The sequence below is a fragment of the Rattus norvegicus genome, chromosome 4, assembly GCF_021556685.1.
Source record: "Rattus norvegicus strain SHRSP/BbbUtx chromosome 4, alternate assembly SHRSP_T2T, whole genome shotgun sequence".
In the NCBI taxonomy this organism is placed as follows: Eukaryota; Metazoa; Chordata; class Mammalia; order Rodentia; family Muridae; genus Rattus; species Rattus norvegicus.
In genome coordinates this window covers 148,007,431-148,029,188 of record NC_141537.1, presented here as the reverse complement: position 1 = coordinate 148,029,188, position 21,758 = coordinate 148,007,431, and the positions used below count along the sequence as shown (strand labels likewise).

Here is a 21,758-nt window from a genome sequence, read left to right as displayed (position 1 = left end):
GTGGACAGCCTGCCTCCTCTGGGGTTCAGGAAGGCCTCTTTAGTTCTCAAAGGGCACGCCATCACACAGCCATGAGATCATGAAGACCGGCACCTCAGAGACATAGAACCAGTGACAACCATGAAAGTCATGTAAGTGGCACCTGAGCCAAGGTTGCAGAAAATGCCTAGGAGACCTCCCTCAGGAAGTTCTCTTCATGACAGGGAAGAAGGGACCAGATTATATATCCACATGTGCTTAGATAAAGAGGTGACTTTATTCAGATTGCTGGGAAACCCAGGCCAAAGGGCAGCGATCCAGACTGGTACCATCTCATTGTACTCTGTGTTATGTTTTTCTTTCTGTTGTTCACCAATTACCCTGGAGCCTTGTAGCCAGCAGGCGAAAGGACTCCTCACCTCAAATCCATTCCACAGTACCCGCCCGCCCAACAACCAGCAAGTGAAGCCTTGTGATGAGGTTCCAAGGTAACATCCTGGTTTGCTGAGTTTTGACAGGATCTCCAACACATCCTTCACCTTGGACACAAACAGATGGGAGCCCGTCCTATACTACCAGGCCACTGGTCATCCTAGAGGGTTTAAAAGAGAAAAGAATGTTCCAAGTTCAAGCTCAACAAACCAGGCTTAATACCAACCCTAAACTTATATTCTTAAAAAACAAAAACAAAACAAACTATTGTGATTGTGCATGTTTGAGGACACATGCATGCTACAGCAGGCATACAGCAATTCTGGAGTTCTCTTTTCACCTTTACTCAGGTGCTAGGAATCAAACTCAGTTCACCAGGTTTGCACAGTAAGCCTTTCCCCACTGAGCCATCTTCACTGGCCTTTAGTTACGTTCTCTACCAGGCGAGTCCAACCTTTAACACTGTAATATAGCACCGTCATCTAAAAGTTCATATGTAAGAAGCAGGCAATCTAATTACAAAATACATAAATCTTGAAGTTTAAGATCTTCTATTCAACTGTATTCATAACTTTCCATGGCCACATGCAGCTACACACTGCAGACTGGACATGCCAGTTGCACTAGAGAAAAGATACCCATTGTTAACTGCTAAGAAACATGTGGCTCTTATGACCTTTGCCAGAAGGTGCCTGCTCATGTTTCCTGCTCAAAGACTGTAGAGGCGACTGGTGTTCTCTCGGAGGACCGACAGAGTGTGGGAAAGTGACTCCTCTTTGACCCTGGCAATCTCTCGAACTGTGTGCAAGGCCAAGCCTGGATGGGCATACTGGCAAAGACTTCTCGGCACCTGGAAGAGAGCAAAGCATTTCCATCATCGCTGTGCCTTCTGCATGTGTCTGTCACATAGAGCATCCCCATCCCATCCCCAGCAAGGACCTCTTTGGGGCTGCCCTGTAGAGACCCCTTTACCTGCAGGTGCAGGGAGAGTCCTAGTCATGGGGGGCTCTGGGTGAGCAGGGTCCCACGCTTCCATGGACTACCCTCTACAGGGTAGGGCTTTCCACTGCCTGGAAGAGAGTGGTTACCCTTCAGCTTCTCAGCCCCCAGGACTTTTGGTTCTACAGAGTAACAACAGGGAGACACCTATATTGCACAAGACGGACCAGGAGGACATTGGGACCTCCACACCACTGGCCTCAGTGACTCAAGTCGGTCTGAAGACAGTCCTACCTGGCGAGGGAGAAAGTAGGGTGCATCTGTTTCCACAATGATCCTCTCCAACGGGATCTGTCTGATGGCATCCCGAGCCTTCCAGGCGGAAGAGTAGGTCACCACTGCTGTGAAGCCCACCGACATGTTAGGGAAGTACTTCAACAAGGGCTCGATGACTGAGTAGCTGCCAGTGAAGCAGTGCCTGTGGGAGAGTACAGTTCAGGGCTTACTCCCAGGTCTCAGCAGCAGCCCCTAGCTGCCTTCAGGCCTGCAGCCCCCATTATCGGATCCTGGAAAAGAAAAATTTGCACCCAAGCAGACTCCAGAGCAAGCTAAGAAAAAAGTCAGACCAAACACAGCAAGACTAAGCTAGCATGAGGTTCAGATACTGAGCACTACTAGTCCTATCTTTACCCCACAATCTTGGCAGCCATCTGACACAACTACAGCCATGGCACAGGCTGGAGTAGTATGGGAGAGGAGACAGAAAAAATAAAGACCAGCCCTCCCCAGGTCACAACTATAGAATGGAAAAATCATGCCTCTGGTGTCAGATGCACTAAAAAGAAATGGCCAAATGTAAATAATGGCAAGTAGGTCACAGGTGAAATTTGTTTGTTTGAGATAGGGTCTCTTTACAATAACCCTGGCTGCCCTGGAACTCACTCAAACTCAGAGATCCACCTGCCTCTGCTTTTCAAGAGCTAGGATTAAGAATTTTCTCCTTGGGGTTGGGAATTTAGCTTAGTGGTAGAGCGCTTGCCTAGGAAGCGCAAGGCCCTGGGTTCGGTCCCCAGCTCCAAAAAAAAAAAAAAAAAAAAAAAACAACAACAACAAAAAAAAAAAAAAAAAAAAAAAAAAGAATTTTCTCCTTAAATGTGACAGCAGTTCATGTTCTTAAGCAAAAACTACTGCCAATTCATCTGCAGCTACAATTCTCCATCAAGATTTAGTCTTCTCTCTTAGCTTTGGTCCAGCTGTCTCTTTAAAGATAGCCACTGTTAAAAAGCCCTGGAAACCCAACCATTTCTCCACTGCACCTCAGACACTGCTTCAGTACCCAGTGGGTGGCAGCACAGTGGATGAAAGCCCACTCCCCTCTGCCATCCAACAAGACCTAGATTCGGTCCCAGCCTCCCTGAATTCTGTTCCTCCCTTCTGCCCAGCTAAAGCACTCACTCAGGTGATCAACCCCTGATCATTTCTAGCCAGGCTAAAGGACCCTACCTAGGCTCCCTCTGGATCTATGTCCACCCCCGTCTCACACTCCGCATACTCTACCCCCAGTAGTCTTTGTCCGTCTTTGACAGCTCCCCAGTGGCATCCCCAGAGAGGGTGGCATGCCTGGCACATGTAGTGTAGAAATGCAAGGAAGTTTTCTAGACTAAGACTGTGGTTGCCACTGAGGTAAAACAACCTGGACCTTTAATCCTAACTGGGGTAAATGGAGTTCTCAATCAAGTATGGTGGTGCATACCTGTAATCCCAGCAGAGGGGAGACAGGAGGATCAGGAATTCAAAGTAATCCTCAGCTATATATATAAAGTCTGGCCTGGGCTAACATGAGACCCTATCACAAAACACAAAAAGAGCTTTCAAATTCGAGTAAGGAAAAGAAGTACAAGAGGTATCTTTTTAAAAACCTTGGAAGGTTCTCTGTATGCTGAGCTACTGGACCCTACAACAGCCTCTCTCACATCTGAGACCAAGAAGCCCCTTCTAGCTCATTTGTAATTAAAGGGTATTAATTTAAACTATAAAAAATTGCTGTATAGGGGTTGGGGATTTAGCTGAGTGGTAGAGCGCTTGCCTAGCAAGCGCAAGGCCCTGGGTTCGGTCCCCAGCTCTGAAAAAAAAAAAAAAAAATTGCTGTATAAGCAGAGTCAAGTACAAAATGTTTCATGTGGTTCTACTTAATGTTTAATTCTTTTAAAAAGATACTTTGCACATAATAGGAAGTAAAGTGTGCTGGCACAACTTGTAAACTCAGTATTCTGGAGGTTGAAGCAATAGATGACATCTATGAGTTCCAGGCTAACCTAGGCTTTCAAGACCCATATCTCAAAACTGACAATTTTTTCTTTAATGTATTACAGGGGGAAGAGGTAGAAATGATGTAAATAAAGTACTCATATGTAAAAATTTAAAGAAAAAAATTTCAAGTTACTTTTAAAATGTAATAAGGGTTCAGATCGCAAAACACCTCAAAAACCACCCAAATTGCATGACTGCTTTCCGTGAGTTTCATCTGTAACTAGTTCAGGAGTGCCATGTGCCCACTGAAACTGTAGCTTCTAACCTATGGATCTTGTAGTCAGAGGGCACAAATTTTTTCATGATGTCCAACAAATCTTCATCAGCTTCACGGCAGTGAATTACCAAGGGCTTCTTCAGAGACACAGCCAGCTGCAACTGCCTCTCAAACACCTGAGAGAAAACAAAGTGACAGCAGCTGATTAGTGACTCTTCTGTCTGTTATGTCCAGGTACTTCTGCTGTCTCTAATTCTTTGCTTCTAAACTGTACAATAGAAATGTAAACATGACCACCTTCTACTAGTCCTTCCTACATTGCTGACTCAAAGCCCTTGTGCTGCTCAACAACCTGCAATCCTCACTGGTTCCCTGGGGAGATCTGACCAACCGAGAAAGCAGTAACCCAGAACTTGAGAACCCTGCTCTGGCATCCCGAGGTTTGGTTCTCTGAAAGCTGGCAAGAAACGTTGTACAGTGGTACAAGGGCAGAGATCCAGAATGCATAATACCAATGTGCTGTCTCAACACCTCACCTCTGCTTTCAAGAGGTAACCGACTTCTAGATCTTTCCCTATGCAAGAGTTGTACACTCACACAGCCCTCCAACAAAATGCCTAGATCTTAGGGTTCACAGCTCCTGAATGTCCCTTTCTAAGTAAGATCCTGTGGACCTACTTCACTCTGAAGAACTCGTAAAATCCAGTTAGTAATGTAAGTAAACAAGTAGAGTTAAGTCTCTTTCTCCTCTACCATGGCCAGGTTTAGAATAAACAGCACCAGAATTTTTTCAACTAGCTGTCTCATTGACAGTTCCGTATGCAGTGTTTACAGCTGTGGAACATAGCTCATGCTCATATCCTCAGCATCGGTAACAGAACACTTTAGGAAAGTCCACTTAGGAATGACATTTACAAGTCTAAAGCCATGTGCCAAATCCTCTCAAAGTGGGACAGAAGCCAATATTAACTCTAATGTAACATTAACTTTTTTGTAATGATTTATTTTTATTGTGCATCGGTGTTTTGCCTGCATGTATGTTATGTCTGTATAAAGTGTTGGATCCCCTGGAACTGGAGCCAGACAGTTGTAAGCTGCCATATGGGTTCTGTTAACCACTGAACCATCTCTCCAGCCCACTTTTAACTTTTTAAAAAATTATTACTATTTATTTCAGGGGAGTAAGGAAAGGTGAGAAGATAACTCTCAAGAGTTGGGTCTCTCCTTCCACCTAGTGGGTCCAGAAGATAAAATTAGGTCATTGGGCTTTGTGGCCTGTACCTTTACCTGCTGAGCCATCTCACTGGTTGGCACCCGTGATAAGCACAGGACAATGACCAGAAACAAAGCAAATAATTTTTATGTGGGTGCTAGAATCCAAACTCAGGTCCTTATGCTTGCATGGCAAATCTGACTTGCTGAGCTATCTCCCTGACCTTCTATTTGTTTTCTTAAAATTGTTGCAGAACATCTGCCCAAAGTCCTAGATTCTAGCCACTGCATGAGGAAGGTGGGACTACCTAGACACAAGACATTTTCTTGAATCTTTGGCAGGTAATTTTAAAACAAACCACCAACTGTCCCTTGCAACTTACAAAGAAGCCTAACATTACAATACATATACAATACAATATACATATACAATAGCTCGACACACATCCAAATTATAAAAACAAAAACAGTAAAACTGTCTAGCATGCAGGGTTAAACAGTAAAGGTCACACACCTGTGTTATTTATCCGAGCATTCTCCTCATGCTTGGTCCTCAGTTAACATGTCATTTCAGTGACTGAAGACTTAACCCGACTCTCCTAAAGGAACCAGGTCTTTCTTGTATCTTAATACTACCTCAATAATTATTACCTCAATAATTAATTCCAGGCAAACACAAATACTTGGAGTTCAGGGAAGTGAGTGGGAACAGACTTCATTCTTCTGGGCTTTTCAAAGTATTCTGATCCTTTTAATGGTTAATCTGTACAATGTACTCAGGAAATATCTAGGGTCTAATCCTTGGAAGTTAAATAGTTAAATTCATGACCACACAGATTAAAAACAAGAAAAGACTCAATGACAGCTACTCTACATCTCCCCCTCTATTTTCTCAATCTTTCAGGAAGTATCTGGTAAAACTAAGGCTCACAGTCCAGACCTATGGCTACTTAACCCTGTGTGTTCTGTGAACAGACCTAGAACTCTAGCATGGCCCATGCTAAGTGCTCAAGCGCTCACTGTCAGTTCTGACTCCTCCCACTAATGCCAAACAGGATTCTTCTCAGTGCTTTTCTTCTCCTCAAAGTAGGACTTTCAGCCAGCACAAACAGGTTACTTACTGGTCCCTATTCACTTTACCAGGTATCTAACTTAAGATTCATGTCAAAAATATAGCAGCTACTTCCTCTCTTCAGCTTAGAGCCTCCATGTTGACAGAAACATCTAAGGTATGCAGTTTACCCATATCCAACCAGCAATCTACTCCTTGACTCATTTTTTTATCTTGAGTCTCATTTCACCAAACCAAGTGACAGCTGGAAGACCACTGGTCAAGTTCAGCTTGAGCAATGTGACTCTGGGACCCTAGATATATATGATCTGAGCCTCTCATAATCTAAAAAGGACTTAGATAGTGATAGTTTGTGTATGCTTGGGGCAAGGAACGGCACTGTTAGGAGGCGTGCCTCTGTTGGAGTAGATGTGTCACTGTAGTGTGGGTTTTAACACCCTAACCCTAGCTGCCTAGAGGTCAGTATTCTCGCAGCCTTCAGATGAAGATGTAGAACTCTCAGCTCTGCCTACATCATGCCAACCTGGATGCTGCCATGTTCCCGCCTTGATGATAATGGACTAACCCGCTGAACCTGTAAGCCAGCCCCAATTAAATGTTGTACTTATAGGAGTTGCCTTGGACACATTGTCTGTTCACAGCACTAAAACCCTAACTAAGACAGGCACTACCATGTCCTTTTAGCAGGACTCCTGGCAACAAGCAGGCATCCAGTAGACATCAGCTATACACCTGTGACACTTTGGTAAGGCCCTCCTCCCTGAACCGCTCCTCTTCCCTTGGCACACCTAACCTGTGCCACTGGGACTATCCTGGTTAATGTTCTGTCAATTTGACACAAACTAGGGTCATTTGGAAAAAGTGAACCTTAATTGAGAAAATACCCCCACCATATTGTCCTGTGAGGGATTTCTTTGATAAATGGTTGCCATGGGGACCACTGTGGATAGCACCACTCCTAGACTGGTAGTCCTAGGGTCTGTAAGAAAGCAGGATAAGCCATGGGAGTAAGCCAGTCAGCAGGATTCCTCCAAGGCCTCTGCTTCGGTTCCTCCTCTACACTTCTTGTGGTTATTGTGTTTATTACTACAGTAGAAATCCTCAGTAAGACAGGGCCCAAGTGGAAAAGCAGAGCATTATGTCTCACTATCCTGAGCCTCTATTTTCCCCTATGTGTTCAAAGGTAGTTACTTTATATGTATCACATGGCTAACACATTATCATCTAAAGCCAGATATAAAGAGTCAGATGAAAACCAGCAAGCCAAATTCTGCAAGTCAGGACCCCAACACTCCAGCTCTAAGGCCTGTAGCCTGTGGGATTCACAATCTAAGATACACAATCTAAGATTTCAAAGGCCACCTAGCTCTAGGAGCTCAGCATACATGATCTACCACGAACACCACCTGGGAACCAGGGAAGGATGAATGTGAGGGCCACAGCCTCCTACTATCCATCAGAGAAGTCCACTGAAAGGCTATAAGGACTCTTTGGTGCCAAATTAAAAAATACTCAGGAAAAAGAAACTGTTATGATAGTTAATAATTATCTCAAATTGAAAGAGAATTCCATTCTTCGTACATTTTTGTACTTTTTAAATTATTCTGTAACAGGCATATTTCATTTTATAAAACCAAATCCAACCTGTGAGATGGTGCTATACTTAGAGAGGTATATCCAAGAAGATCAAGAGTTAACAAGATCGTCAACAAGATTGCTAGTTAAGACCAGCCTAAGCTACATGACACCTAACCTCAAACAAAACAAAACAAAAAAAAAGAATAAAAAAGTTTGCTGCTTTCAGATAGAAAGCAAATGTTTTACCCTGACATTAGCCATAAAAAGCTTCAAAAGTGTTGGGCAGCAGTGGTGTACACCTCTAATCCCAGCGCTTGGGAGGCAGAGGCAGAAGAATCTGAGTTCTAAGGCCAGCCTGGTCTATGTAGTGAGTTCTACAACAGCCAAGGCTGGTCAAAGAAACTCTGTTTCAAAAAAATAAACAAAAAAAAAGTAGTTTCAAAACAGGCAGATGGAGAGACTGCTCAATAGTTAGGTATATTTCCTGTTCTTCCTGAGGACCTAAACTGATTTCCCAGAAACCATGAAGAAGCTCACAAACACCTGGAATTCCACCATGGGCTTTTAACACCCTCTTCAGGCCTTCACTAGCACCTGCATGCATGTACATGTATCTACATATGGACACCACTAAAATTAAAATGGATCTTTAAAAATAGTTGTTTCAATAAGGGCCACGAAGAGGGACCAGTGGATGAAGGCATTTGCCACCATGCCTCACAACTGAATTCAATTCCATGACCCACACAGTGGAAAGAGAAAACCAACTCCTCTGATCTCCATGAACCAAGGCTCATGTGCATTTACCTGAACACACATATGACTAGATAGATGTAATTTTTTTAAAATGTCTCAAAATGCTCCAGGTAGCAGTGGCACATGACTTTAATTCCAGCACTTGGGATGCAGAGGCAGATGAATCTTTAGTTCAAGGCCAGTTTGGTCTACAGAGCTAGTTTCAGAATAGTCAGAACCACACAGAGACCCGGGCTCAAAAAAACAAAAACAAGCAAACAAAAAGTTTCAAACTGTCCCTTCTCCATCTTACTTTTATAAAAGTGCTAATGAAGTCAAAAGTGGTGATACAGGCCTTTAATTATATCACTAGGGAAGTGGAGGATCAGAGCTCTCTGAGTTCCAAGCTAGCCTGGTCTACACAGCAAGTTAGTTAGGTTTACAAAGGGAAACAAAAACAAATGAAATGCTATGGGGTGTGTCTTTGTGGCAGAGCACATTCCTAGCATTTGCAAAGATCCTGGATTTAATCTTCAACAATGCAACTTCCCCAACCAAAGGAAACTAACAACAAAACTATCCACTAAAAGACAGTAGAGTTTGTAAATTGGGCATGGTAGCAAGGGTTTATTTATAATCCTAGCACTAGGGAGGCTGAAGCAAAAGGACCACGATTTCAAAGCCAGTTTGATATAGTGGCAAAACTACACACTAAAAAAAAAAAAAGAAAGAAGAAGAAGAAAAAGAAGAAAAAGCAAGGAGCATATCGTTAATCCAAAAAGAAAAGAAAAAGAAAAAGCAGGGGGCGTATCTTTAACTGGAGCACCTGGAGGCAGAGGCAGGGAGATCTCCAAATTCAAGGTCAGCCTGGTTTACAAAACAAGGACAGCCAGGGCTACACAGAGAAACCCTGTCCCTCAAACAAAAAGAACTTTCAAAATAACAGCCCTTACTGGAAAGTTCAAACACTAAAAGAAATGTCTTAAGGAAAGCGGATTAGAGCCAGTACCTGGTGCTGCTCGGGAACTGGTGTGGTGCACTTGTGAGAGTAGTCCAGGCCCATCTCCCCAAATGCCACAGCCTTGGGGTGGCGTAAGGCATGCAAAAGCTTTCTTTCTTGACTCTCATTATAGTATCGTGCAAAATGAGGGTGACAGCCAAAGGCTCCCCAAACCAGATCTTCTTTCAGGAGTTCCTCCCATAGGCCATCAGTCAGTGTCCTTGGATCACAGAAGTCAGAGATGCAGCCTTGAAACTCCTTAGGGAAGGAGCTACTATACATCTTTCTGAACTTTGTAAAGGTCCCCTTGAAAGACAGCTTGGAGTAGAGCATGTCCAGATGACAGTGGGTATCAATGAAGCCCTCTTCCAGGCTCAGCTCCCGGTGGCTCCTTGGCAAAGAGCTAGATGTGTGTTCTCTGGTGTGATGAAGTGGTGTCTCCTCTTGGAATGCCCTCTTCCCCTTCACCTCCTTCTCCTCTATGCTTCTGGAGAACTGAAGTGAGTGGGAATTCTGGGACCTACTTTTATGGGAAATGTCCAACCCTTTGGAGATGCTCTGGGTACTCACTGTGGACTTGGAGGAGTGAACACTCAGACGATCCTGGCTGCTCTTCTCAGCCTGTGCTGAGTCACGGCTGCTGGATTCCACCAATGGATAACCAGGTGTCTTATGGCTGCTAGTCCAATAGCTAGCATAGTCACACCAGGGGCTACTATACAAATGAGGAGGGTACATAACATAGTCAGTTGGGAAGGAAGATGACTCTGGAACTGCTGAGTACTTCAGTGAGACAGGTTCCTCTTGGGAGAACCTCACAGTGGCCAGCTCATCCACATCCGACCAGTCGCTCCCTGAAGAGGGATACTCCATCACCACCTCTCTGTCTGTGTGCTGCAGAGTAGAAAAGCAGTAAGTCAGCCCTCTTATGAGTAACCCCTCCCTCATCCAGAATGGTCTCTCCCCTCCAGAATGCACAGACTTTAATTCCACTGAGGATACAGAGGGTCTAAATTTAACCTAAGTAATTCAAAGGCTTTTGCAATGCAGTCAGATTCAGATGAAAGCCATCAGTGTAGAACCTGATGATTGAACACTGGGGGCTCAAGAAAGAAGTTCTCAGACTCCCTTGAAGATGATATTACTGGGTTTCCTGATGCTTCTATAAATAAGTGTGAGAAGATTCGACATGTACCATTTTTGAACCAAGTTCTCAAGGGAAAAGAAGTGTATTCTCCCATCTGCTTTCTATTGGCCAATGTCTTAAGTAACAAATTCAATTCTAACAGCATCCCCATCTCAGGCTGTAAGATGGTATTTAGCAGGGCTGAGTATCAAGACAGAAGGCACCAAGATACTTGAAGTTGGGATGGGACCCTTAAGATCCCTTAAGAAGATGGGACCCATCCTTTTTAAGACAAAATTCTATTTTTTTTTAAGTCACTATCATGATGGTCTTTTTCAATACAGACAAACCTACATCCTACATTTAACATATTTTTAAGGTAATTTTTAAAAAGCTGATCTGAAGCTTATTAATAACTGAAAGGAATGGCAGAAGAGAGGCACTAATTTCCTGGAGTCCATTAAATAAAGTACTGCTTTTACTTACTATCCTCTGAGGAGAATTAAAGCTCTTACCTAGAATTCCTAGGGCCCTGAATTTGATCCTCCTAATGGTGGGAAAACAGAGGTCAAGAAGGGAGATGACTAAGAATAGTATCTATATCACTTAGGATCAAACTAGAAAGACTAAATGACAAATATATGTAATTAAGAAAATTCAAAACCCCAAAAAACAGAAACAAAAAATCTGGCGTGTGCTCATTTACCTTTTGAACACCTTCATGAGAGTCAGAGTTATCAAAAATTTCTAGGGCTGGAGAGGGTTTGTCGATGACTGTCCTTCGGTCACCAAGCAGTTCCTCACTAGTTTTCTTCACAGAATCTACAATCACTCTTCTGTCACAAAAGCTATTCCTGTCTAGCGTAGACTCTTCCTTCTCCACCCTAACCTTTGTATGCGACTCCTCTTTCTGAGGAACAGTAACTGTAACCTTTCCGACTGGTCCTTCTTCTATGCTCTTGACCAGTTCTTCCTGGCTCCTGGTCGGTCCTTCCACACTCCTGGCTGGTCCTTCCACCTTCTTGATTGGTCCTTCCTGGTTAGAATACTCTCCCAAGCCTGCCTTCCCCTGAGTGGTGGCAGCCTCTCCCTTCCTCTTGGGCATCGACTTCCCCAGGATGCCCTGGATGGCCTTCAGGTAGATCATTCTTGAACCCTGGTCTTGAAGCCTGTCCTTCTTCCTTTTCTGGAACTTGCTGGGTTCCTCCATAGCATCACTCTGACCCTCAGCTTCTGTTGAAAATTCAGAGTTCGTAGAGCGACAAGAACTATCTTTAGAATCAACCTGAAATTTAAAAGAAACTTTCAAAGGTTTGTACCAAGAGTATTTCCTATTTGCAGCACTTAGTCAATGACAAGTCATTAGTGGTTCCATCTGCCTAAGGGAAACAAATGAAAGTGAGTGTGACAAGGCTAAGACAATCCCAGACAGGAGTTTCTCTCCACTCTACCATGGAAAGTTCATAAATAAGGTTTCGGTCATTTAAAATTCACTGCTAAAATGCATCATGGCATCCTCTTGCCAGAGTGGGCAGGGAGCATGGAGATGTAACAGTATAGATGCAGTGGGAAGTGATTGCACACTTCACACTAGACAAAATAAAGCTCAGTGTTTTCTCACTGAAAGTAAGCTAGTTCTACAACAATCAGGAAAGCTAAGACCCTGACAAGAGGTAGGACTGGCCCAAGGAATCCAAGTCCCCAACTCCTAAGTAACTTCTTCTAACCCATAGCCTAATCTTCTTGAAAATCTTCTCTTTCCCCAAACTGTCACCTTGCTGTTAGGAGGGTACTCTCCTAACAATGACTTCGGCATGCACCAAGTCATTCTCATACCCATTCCCCACCTCCAGAAACAGAGATAACACCCCAGTCCCATTCTATCTTCTGTATGCCAAGATGTATGTCTGTCTGTGCACTACTTCCATGGAGAGAGCCAGAAGGAATCAGACTCCCTGGAACTGGAGTTACAGATATTAGTTGCCATGTGGGTGCTGGGAACTGAACTTGTGTTCTCTGAAAAGGGCAGTCAGTGCTCTTAACCACTCAGTCATCTCTTCAAACCCAATAAACATTTTAAAAAGAAACAACTCTAGATGAAGAGAAGGAAGAGGAGGAGGAGGAGGAAGAAGAGGAAGAAACAGTAGTCACAGCATTCCCAGCATGGTAGGAATATCTGTCCCAGAACTCAGTATAGTCAAGAGGATCAGAATTTCAAGGCCAAACTAAGTTGTAAGAACCTCTCAAAACAAAAAGAGTCAACTTCAGACTTAAGAAATAACAAAAGGACAAAGTGAGGTAGACATCAGGACTGTCTATTAACTAGCAGCAGGTGATATAACTCAGTAATCGAGTACTTGCCTAGCTCATTGAGGTCCCAAGCCATCCTAGCAGGGAGTAAATAAGAGAAATGTTCAAACATCTTCCTTTTGAACATTCTGTGCCCTGTCACTGAGAGTTCTGAGCTGAAAACTTGGAGCACACAAAGCCAAGTGTGCTCCTGTTGAAGTCAAAGAAGGCAGAGCTGGGGAGGACAAAGAGTAAGCAACCTGAAAAGGCCCTGGGAAAATGTTTTCATCAATGCTCCTCAGCTGTGCCAGCACACACCTGAGACTTACGACAACAAGGGCACAAGAAGGAGGCCTATACTTCCTGAGGTCATGGGGCCATCTCCCCAGTCCTCTCATCACACAGTGCCTGACTCTGTGACCCAAAAGAATGTTGGGCATACAATAAGACTCAAGTACTGATTGCAACCATCAAAGGAGACCCCAGTGGCCTTCATGAAAGACAGAACCTGGCTAGGATTAGACTCAGATTGGAGGCCATACCCTCAATTAACTGGCAAGCAGCAGCAGAGCCTGAGATTGAAAGTTCCTATCCCTGACATTGTGTCAAAATGCCATCATCTAACAGTGGTACTGTCCAAAACCCACGTGGATGAACTAGTAACAAGATTAAGTTGTATGACCTGACTTACATCTGAGCTACAGTCAGTACTGTTCTGCCAAAGACCACTTTGCAATTCGCCGTTATCTGTGAACTTAGAAAAATTCTTTCCCTCCAGACCTCAGGCCATAAAGTTTATTATTGAGAAAGCATGGGGCATGGGCTGAAGGTGAAACTCAGCTGCAGAGCATGTGATTAGCAAACAAACACTTGGGGTTGGGAGAGAGCAGTTATAAGCACTAGTGTGGCTCTTTCAGAGAACCCAAGTTCAATCCCCAGCATCAACAGCAGCTCCCAATTGTCTGTTGTAACTCCAGTTCCAGGCAACCTGACACACTCACACATTCAGGCAAAAGACCAACGTACATGAAATGAAAATTAATAAACCTTAGAAAAAGAAAAACACTTAGCCAAAGAGCAGTCCAGTTAAGCAGCCAAGACACAGCTTCATTTATGAAACCACCAAAAAAGTCAAGCATAGTGACACAGGCCTGTACCTCCAACACTGGAGGTCCAGACTGGAGGACTGGGAGTTCAAGGTCATTCTTGGCTACATACAAACCTAGACTAGATGAGTCCTTCTAGAAAAGAAACCATCAGGAAAGGTTTTAAACTCTCTCCTTACAGACTACCTTTGTTGCTTTCCCTAGGGGCAGCCTATCTTCCCCCAAAATAAGACTGTCTCTAAACACTTTTCTACATACACAATGCCTGACTACCAGAGGTCCAAAATCTACATTGTATTATCAGTAAAGGAGTAGGGACCTTTGTTTTACAGTTACTTTAGAATCTCACACTCCTAGAACACTGCATGGCACAAAGCAGGCCTCAGTAAATCTACTCAAAACCTGAAATGGGTCCACTCTTAGAAGCACTCCTCAACCTGCTCCAAGAACTTACAAACCCCACTGGGTGCTTCCACTGGGGAACTAGACTTGATCTCCAAAGGTAACTATTAATAAACTAAAAAAACCACCCTAGCTAGGGATGGCATATGCCTTTAAACCAGGCAGGGATCTGTGGGTTTCAGGACAGCTTGGTGTACAGAGAGACCATGTCTCAAAAATCCAAAACCCTATTAACCAAACCACCCGAAGAGAATGTCATCATGCAGGAATCCACAACTTTGGTGAAAAGCCACACTAAGAGTTGAATTCCTTAGCTGCGCAGATTCAGAGTAGTTCCAATTTAATTTTACTTTTAACTAAGTATATGTATGTGGGTAAATGCTCATGTAAATAACCCATGGAGGCCAAAGGAATGGGATTGCTGGGAGCTGGAATTACTGATTATGAACCATACATACGACCTGGGCTCTCAGAACTTGGGTCCTCCTTCAAGAGCTGTATATGCTTTCTCTCCAGCCCCAAAGGCAATTTCTTTAAACTGACCAAAATCTACATCCTCTTTCCTGGGGATTATTCCACATTCCATTGTGGTGACCCTCCAGTCCCGCTGTTCATTTACAATCACCCGAAGGTTGCAGAGATCCCTCCAAGAAGACATCTTTAATCACTCTGGGATGGCAGGCCACGACCATTGTCAAGCTTTCCTAGTAGTTCCAAATGCCACCAAGTTTGAAAACTCCCTCTACACTGAGCTCCAACCCTGAGCCCCTCCCCCACGCCCCCAGGCCCTATGCAAAAAGGGTCTCATTTTTATTCTCCCACCAAATTTCTTCTCGACACCCCTCATAGCCACGTGCAAGGGACTTCACCGTTTGCCAGACGTCGCTGCCACGTACCTTCACGCTACAAGCTTCCTTCCGCAGAGAAGCCATTTCTTCTAGGGAGGAGTGGGCAGGGTGCAGAGAGGATCCTTTGGACGTAAGTAATCTGCGAGGGCTCGCAGACAGGAAGCCAGGGGATGCGGCCCCACCCGCACCTGAGCCCGAAGAAAGAGAGGACAACGAAGAGGAAGAGGAGGTGCGGCGACGGGCTGAGCTCCGAGGCGCGCGGGCCACATCGTCCCCGCGCCGGACTTTCAGACGCTGGGGGCTGCTGGCCCCTCGAGGACGCGACGCAAACCTGCGACCTGGCCGGCTGGAGGGGGCCACATTGCGGGGCTCCCGGGGGCGGCTGCGCTTGCTGGGACACCCTTCCGACGTGCTGCCCCAGTGATACTTGACCTTGCGCCGTTCCGACGCCATGGGCACCTGCCAGGAACAGAGGGACAAGGATTGTAGCAGCAGCCTTCGCGGCTGCTCACCTCGCACCACCAGGAAGCCGCTAGGGCAATGGCGAGGATCGGCCCCACTGACCTTTCCCGTTCCTGTCGTCTGCCCATCCCAGTGCTGCGGGCTTCAGGGACGCCACACCGCTCCGAGAAGCGCCCACGGGCCGAGCGCCGAACCCGAACGACGCGCAGCCGAAGTCGGCAAGCGCAGCTGTCAACACCGCGCCACTCCCGAGACGCCGAGGCGCTTCCGGAGCAGCGGGCAACCTTCCGAAGCCCCTCGCGGGGGGCCGAGCGCGTGCGAAGCCGCCCTTTGGGCTGCACGCGCCCGCAGGCCCCGGACGCCAAGGGCGGGCCGCGGGCGGGGTGGCCGCTCGGCTCCCGCCGCCCCGTCCCGCCCCGGGCCTGAGGGAGCCACTGGCCTCCGGAGCCGCGCGCCGGAAGTCACCTCAGCTAGTCCAGCTGACCCGGCCCAGCGCCTCACCGCGCCCTCACCCAAGGCCTCGCCCCGCCGCCTACTCCGCAGCCTCAGCGTAAGCTCCGCTGAACCTGCCTTGGGGCCGGCGTGCGGCAGGGGCGGAGCCAGAGCCAGGGACAGCGCCTATTGCTCCAAAGGGAGAGGGGCGTAACTCAGGACAAGACGCAGCGCGCCTGTTGGTCCAACGTTCTGGGGCGTGCCCCTACGCCTCACGAAGCTCACTAGTTGGTTAGGAGCGATGTGGGGCGGTGCTTCTCACGTGGCCCTAGAGCAGCGCGAAGGGCCTGCTGGGGACGCCGGGGAGCCGAAAACACTGCTGCAGGGCCATTGGGTGGGCCCTTGGTACCGGACGCGCGTGCCAGGCCTTGTCACCTTTTTTTTTTTTTTTTTTTTTTTTTTTTTACAATACAGGAAACTGGTTCTGTAAAAAAACCAAGTGACACACCCAGAAAGTGACGAAATTGGGGTTAGAAGTCACGAGCCATCACACACACACACACACACACACACACACACACACACGCACGCACGCGCGCGCGCGCACACACACACCCCAGAACCAGTCCTGCTGGATAGACCTGTAAAGCCAACTGCTCAGGAAGAAGAGGCAGAAGAATTGTCAAATTCAAGTCCAGCCTAGACATTTTAGACCCTGCCTACAACGAAAAAAAAATGTTAATGGGGTTTGGGGATCAGGGAGGAGCATGAAGGAGCCATGGTGGCTCACATCTATAATTCCATTTGGGTAGCTGAGGCTGGGGAACTGCTATGAGTTGGAAGCCAATTTGGGATAGCTTGAGTTCCAGATCAACCTAGGCTTCCGAGTGAGACTACTTCTAGAAATAAAAAGTAATACCAACTTGTAATCCCACATCTAGGCAGGCATAGGCCAGAGGATCCAGAGTTTCCCCCCCCCCCCCCCCCCGGAGCTGGGGACCGAACCCAGGGCCTTGCGCTTCCTAGGCAAGCGCTCTACCATTGAGCTAAATCCCCAACCCCCGGATCCAGAGTTTAAGGTCACCTCCAAACTACTTGAGACCCTGTTTCAAACCTTCCCACACCAACCCCAGAAAAGGTAATGATTGCAGCACTTAGAGCACTTAGAGGAGAAGCAAGTTTCTGATCCTTATCACCAAATAAACCAGGTGTCACACAAGCCTGTTTGATATCCCGGCCCTCTGAAGGTATCGGAGGGGAGGATCAGGAATTCCAGGCCAGCTTGTGGTACATAAAACGCCCCACCCACAACCAAAAAAGTAAAGGGGAAGAGTATGTCACACTACTTAAGAGTAAACCCATCATTCTCAGAGAGCTCATGGGCTGATGGCTATGGTGACAAGAACAAAAGGCTCTCCAAACGCAGCTGGCTTTTTTCTTTTTCTTTTTTTTTTTTAATTATTCAATGCAGGAGCCCAGCCCATGGAATAAGCACCTCCCATACTCAGAAAGAGTCTTCTGTCCTCTGTTAATCTTCCCTGTAAACTCCCTCATAGTCACAACCAGAGCATATCTAGCTCCTAGGCGGTTGTTAACCCAAGTTGACAGTGAAGATTAACCATCCCAGAAGCCAACTCTATTTGTGGGGTTTTTATTTTCTTTTTGGTTTTTTTGGGGGGTGGGTAGGTGGAGGGATGGTTGTTTTGGTTTGATTTGATTTTTTCAAGACAGACTCTGTGTAGCCTTGGCTGTCCTGGAACTAGTTTTGCAGACCAAGCTGGTCTCAAACTCATAGAAATCGGACTGCCTCTGCCTCCCAAGTGCTGGGATTAGAAGCAGGTGTGCTGCCACCACCACCTAGAAACCATCACTATTGTAACAGTAAAAATGGAAGCAACTTTAATATCCTTGAAGGGTTATACAAAGTGCCTCACCCCTCCGCAGTGGTGACACTGCTGATAAAACCCTCCCTAAACTGACAATGTCCTAAATCAACTGCCACAACCATGAAGTCTTAAGTTCAAATACCAGGGCCCACATAAAAGCTGGCTGTACAGCAAGGGTATATATACAATCTAAACACTTCCAAACAGACAGAGACGGGCCAGCTAGCCTTGTGTAACAGCAAAATAAATAAATAAATAAATAAATAAATAAATAAATAACCTCGTGGAAGGATTGGAAACCCAAATCATCTCCTGAGCTCCATAAGCACCTGGTTGTGTGCACACCCCATTCACAGGCATAAATGGACACACACACATTGTATAAACAATAAATATAGAAATAAAAGCAAAAGCAAGAGTCCTTGAGTCAAACACGTTCAGTATACAAATTCACCCAGACACAAAAGTAATTATAAGACATCTGCTAGATAACAAACATTTTTATTTTGTCACTATAGTGGAATTATTTTTAAATAGTGAATTAGAAATAGTTTCTTTTACAAAAAAGGTTTGCAACATGACTTTTCAAAAATATATTCACTTCATAAACATTTTCTACAGGGCAGAAACATGAACTAAATACCTTTTACTTAATTTATAAAACAGAACAGATACATTTTCAAAGTGCTTCTATAGCCACTGCACCTCACCTCCCAAAAGCTGAATAGAACAGCTCTGAATAGAAGAGGGGTCATCTTACAAGGAAACTGAGTTACCGCCACTGAGTGACTGACTTTACTAGCAGCAGAATCAAACATGAGACTGTTTCTCATGCTTCTTCACCTAGTTATAAATAACATACAACCTCGGAGTCTTCATTAAAATAAACATAGGTATGACAGGAGGGCGAAGGTGAAAAGCAAGCAGTTCCCAAATACCAGTGGCTTACAAGATCTCCAACTGAAGGAGTAAGCCTAAGGAGTCCTTTGCCAACTGTCTTGCCTCTGTAGTCCTGAACTTGAGAGATGAGTCAAGCATTGCTGAGACACTGGCTGAAGGTCTTTTAAGAAGTGAAAATTTGTAGAAAACTGTCTGCAAATATGACTGACAGATGATAACTCTGGAAAACACCATGGGTGCTATACCCCTTTGTCCGTTGTGGAGGAATAAAAGCTTTTGGGGCAAGCATCTCTTAGGGTGGTAATCAACACGGGCTCTCTGGAACCACAAAACCACCCAAATCCTTGGGTCACGTACAAGATGTTCCACTTCATAGCCCTCTGACTAAGCAGTCTCAAAGAGGAGGAGTACTTCCTGGAGTTTGGTGTCTGTGTAAGTTGATGTCCCCCTGCCCCCCTCCCTGCAACTTGACTCTGATGAAACAATGTTTCCTTCTGTTCAGGCTGACATTTGGGTTGTATGGATCTCAACCGAACTTGGGCAGTCAAAGACCTCTTCCTTGACTGGACATTTGTCTATCCAGTTGAGAATAAGGGTCTTCAGATGTGCTCTGGTCATCAGGGTCCAAAAAGCTCAACGCTGTCCAGTTTCTCTTCTTTATACAGTAGGATGTTCTCCATCAGTCTCCTTTTGGCCTCATTGATCTCAATTTTCCATGAAGTCTCTGTAGCTGATGTTCAACAGAAAACAGAAAAAGAGTAGCTTCAGCAAGTGTCACTATTAAAATTCCTTGAACAAGGATTGATCAGAGTCTCATGCCAAGTTTGTGACACAGGCCCAAACACAAGCAGCATGTCATGGCTTCTGCCTTTGCAGGGAAGTCTGCACCCTCCCCCACAGACTAACACCCCAACTCCCCCAACCCCCACCACACGGTTACACCCTTTCCACAAAGAAGCTTCCATATTCCTCCACAGATAAGGGATAAGTGTGGCCATCAACAATAATAACAGCTGTTTTGTTATGAAATATAACGTGGTGAGGGGTACCTGGAGGGTCCATGCCAAGGCATCCCCCTGAGAAATTACACCAAGCAAAAAATCTGGTATAAGGGGATTTATTTGGGAGAAGGGAGAGGAGTGGGGTTCTGGAGAAGATATAGAGGCAGACAAGTGGACATGTAGATGGGCAGACAGACAAACAGAGCAGAGCCATAAGGGCAGAGAGAGGATGGGCCACAGAGAAGGACAGAAAGAGAAAGAGAGGAGGGGGGCTGTCTGGAAACACATGGGAACAGAGAGAAAGAGAGATGGAGTGGTGGGCCGTCCTTTTATACACAGCCCATATCTGAAGCACCTGGCTGTTAGGTCCCTGGGAGGAACCAGATGGAGTCACCTGTGAGCTAACGTCCCTCTTCTCCCTCTTCTTTTGTTTCATTAAAATATGGAACTAGGAAGGGGTGATGGTGGGGCAGGAGTCAGGCAGTGTGCTCTTTTGACTACTTCCTATGGATTGAGGTAATGTCATAATAGGGGACCCTAAGAGAACAGGGATGCTGGCCAAGTTCTGGGATGGATGGCTATTTCCCTGATGTCTAGGCCGTGGGACCATTTGAGGGAAGAAATGTGCAGGCCCAGTTGAAGCAATCTGAGAGACAGGACCAGAGCACCCCTGAGTAGCTGCTCTGGCAGACTTGGACCATGTGAGATCTGTCACATAGCATGACATATAGTCATGTCCCTTAGATCATAACAGCTTCTAAATTCTCCTTCTCCTCAAAGAAGCAGTCAGAGCCTAGACCACCAACGAGTCACCTTTATAAGGTCTGGTAACACTTCATTAAAAAGGCCTCAACTTTTATTTCACTAGGAAGCCTGGCATGTTTGGACCCAAGTGCCAGTGATGGAGCAGGGTGTCTTTAGATGTGATTGGTAAGGATGAAGAGGCAGGCAAGAGGGACCACACAAGGTCCTACTGGGTTTCAAGAGAAGTGGTTTCAAGTCCAACAGGTACGTGCCACACAGTGTGTTTTTATAAACCACTCTAGGAGGACATAATAGCACATCCCTGCAATCCCAAAATAAATAGACACAGGTTCACAAGATGGCCCAGGTGAAACTCGGTCTCGAGCCCTTTTTTTCCTTTGCTGTGCGTGTGTGCATGCACACATGTACCTACATGGGATGTGCATGCATGACAAGGTATGTTTGTAGAGGTCAGGGCATCGATCCTCTCCTTCTACCATGTGATCAACTAGGATCATAGTCAGGTTGTTAGGCTCGGAAGCCTGCACCTTTACCTGCTGGCCATCTTACCAGTCCTGTAATCCCAGCACTTGGGAGGTCAGGAGTTCAAGGTCATCCTCAGCTACATAGGAAGGTCCATATTATTCTAGGCTACATGAGACACACACTGTCTCAAAATGTATACATATAAGTATACATATACATACCATTAGGCCTATATCCAGTCCCCAACACCACAAAAATGCATATGTAAATACATCAAAAAATTAAAATTTTGGGGACTGGAAGGATGGCTTATCAGTTAAGAACACTTGCCGCTTGCTCTTCCAAAGAGCGCAGGTTCGATTCCCAGCACCCACGTGGTAGCTCATAATCATCTGCAGCTCCGGTTCCCGGATATCTTGCCTCCTCGAATTCTGTACATATGTAGTGCACAGATATACATAGAGACAGAACACCCACACACATAAAATAAGATTTTAAACTTTAAAAATAAGTAAATATCACTCTCTCTGGATCCTGGAAGAGGAAGTAATGAACCAGAGGCAAGAGTGGAGCAAGGCTGAGGAAAGCCCCACGACTGTCCT

The 21,758-nt window shown here is 45.6% G+C and overlaps 2 protein-coding genes across 6 annotated transcripts in view; both read right to left on the bottom strand.

The window, feature by feature from the left end:
* Window positions 1–233: 233 nt before the first annotated feature.
* Window positions 234–16,246, bottom strand: Tatdn2 (TatD DNase domain containing 2). 4 transcript variants are annotated; one of them, XR_015685774.1, is made up of 9 exons: window positions 15,810–16,246; window positions 15,294–15,704; window positions 11,307–11,885; window positions 9,484–10,368; window positions 3,926–4,053; window positions 1,645–1,828; window positions 1,384–1,481; window positions 1,088–1,261; window positions 238–571 (listed from the first exon to the last, which is right to left on the bottom strand). XR_015685774.1 is itself a non-coding variant. In NM_001109252.1 (8 exon segments), coding segments are annotated over 6 exon segments (2,322 nt in total). In that variant the 5' UTR covers window positions 15,699–15,704; window positions 15,810–15,985; the 3' UTR covers window positions 234–571; window positions 1,088–1,120.
* A 2,261-nt stretch (window positions 16,247–18,507) lies between these two features.
* The window catches only part of Irak2 (interleukin-1 receptor-associated kinase 2), a 56,628-nt gene continuing 53,377 nt past the window's right edge, over window positions 18,508–21,758 (bottom strand). The window contains 1 exon segment of one of the 2 annotated variants that reach the window (NM_001025422.1): window positions 18,508–19,655. In NM_001025422.1, coding sequence (NP_001020593.1) covers window positions 19,543–19,655 — 113 coding nt within the window. In that variant the 3' untranslated portion in view covers window positions 18,508–19,542. 2 annotated transcript variants of the gene reach the window in all.

Excerpts from the sequence above, each read along its gene's own strand:
- Tatdn2 (XM_087658882.1), bottom strand. The coding sequence starts at position 15,698 with ATGGCGTCGGAACGGCGCAAGGTCAAGTATCACTGGGGCAGCACGTCG. Across the intron at positions 10,369-11,306 it reads CTCATGAAGGTGTTCAAAAG|CACACAGACAGAGAGGTGGT; the intron begins GTAAATGAGCAC and ends TCTACTCTGCAG. Across the intron at positions 1,829-3,925 it reads TCTGACTACAAGATCCATAG|GCACTGCTTCACTGGCAGCT; the intron begins GTTAGAAGCTAC and ends ACTCTCCCACAG.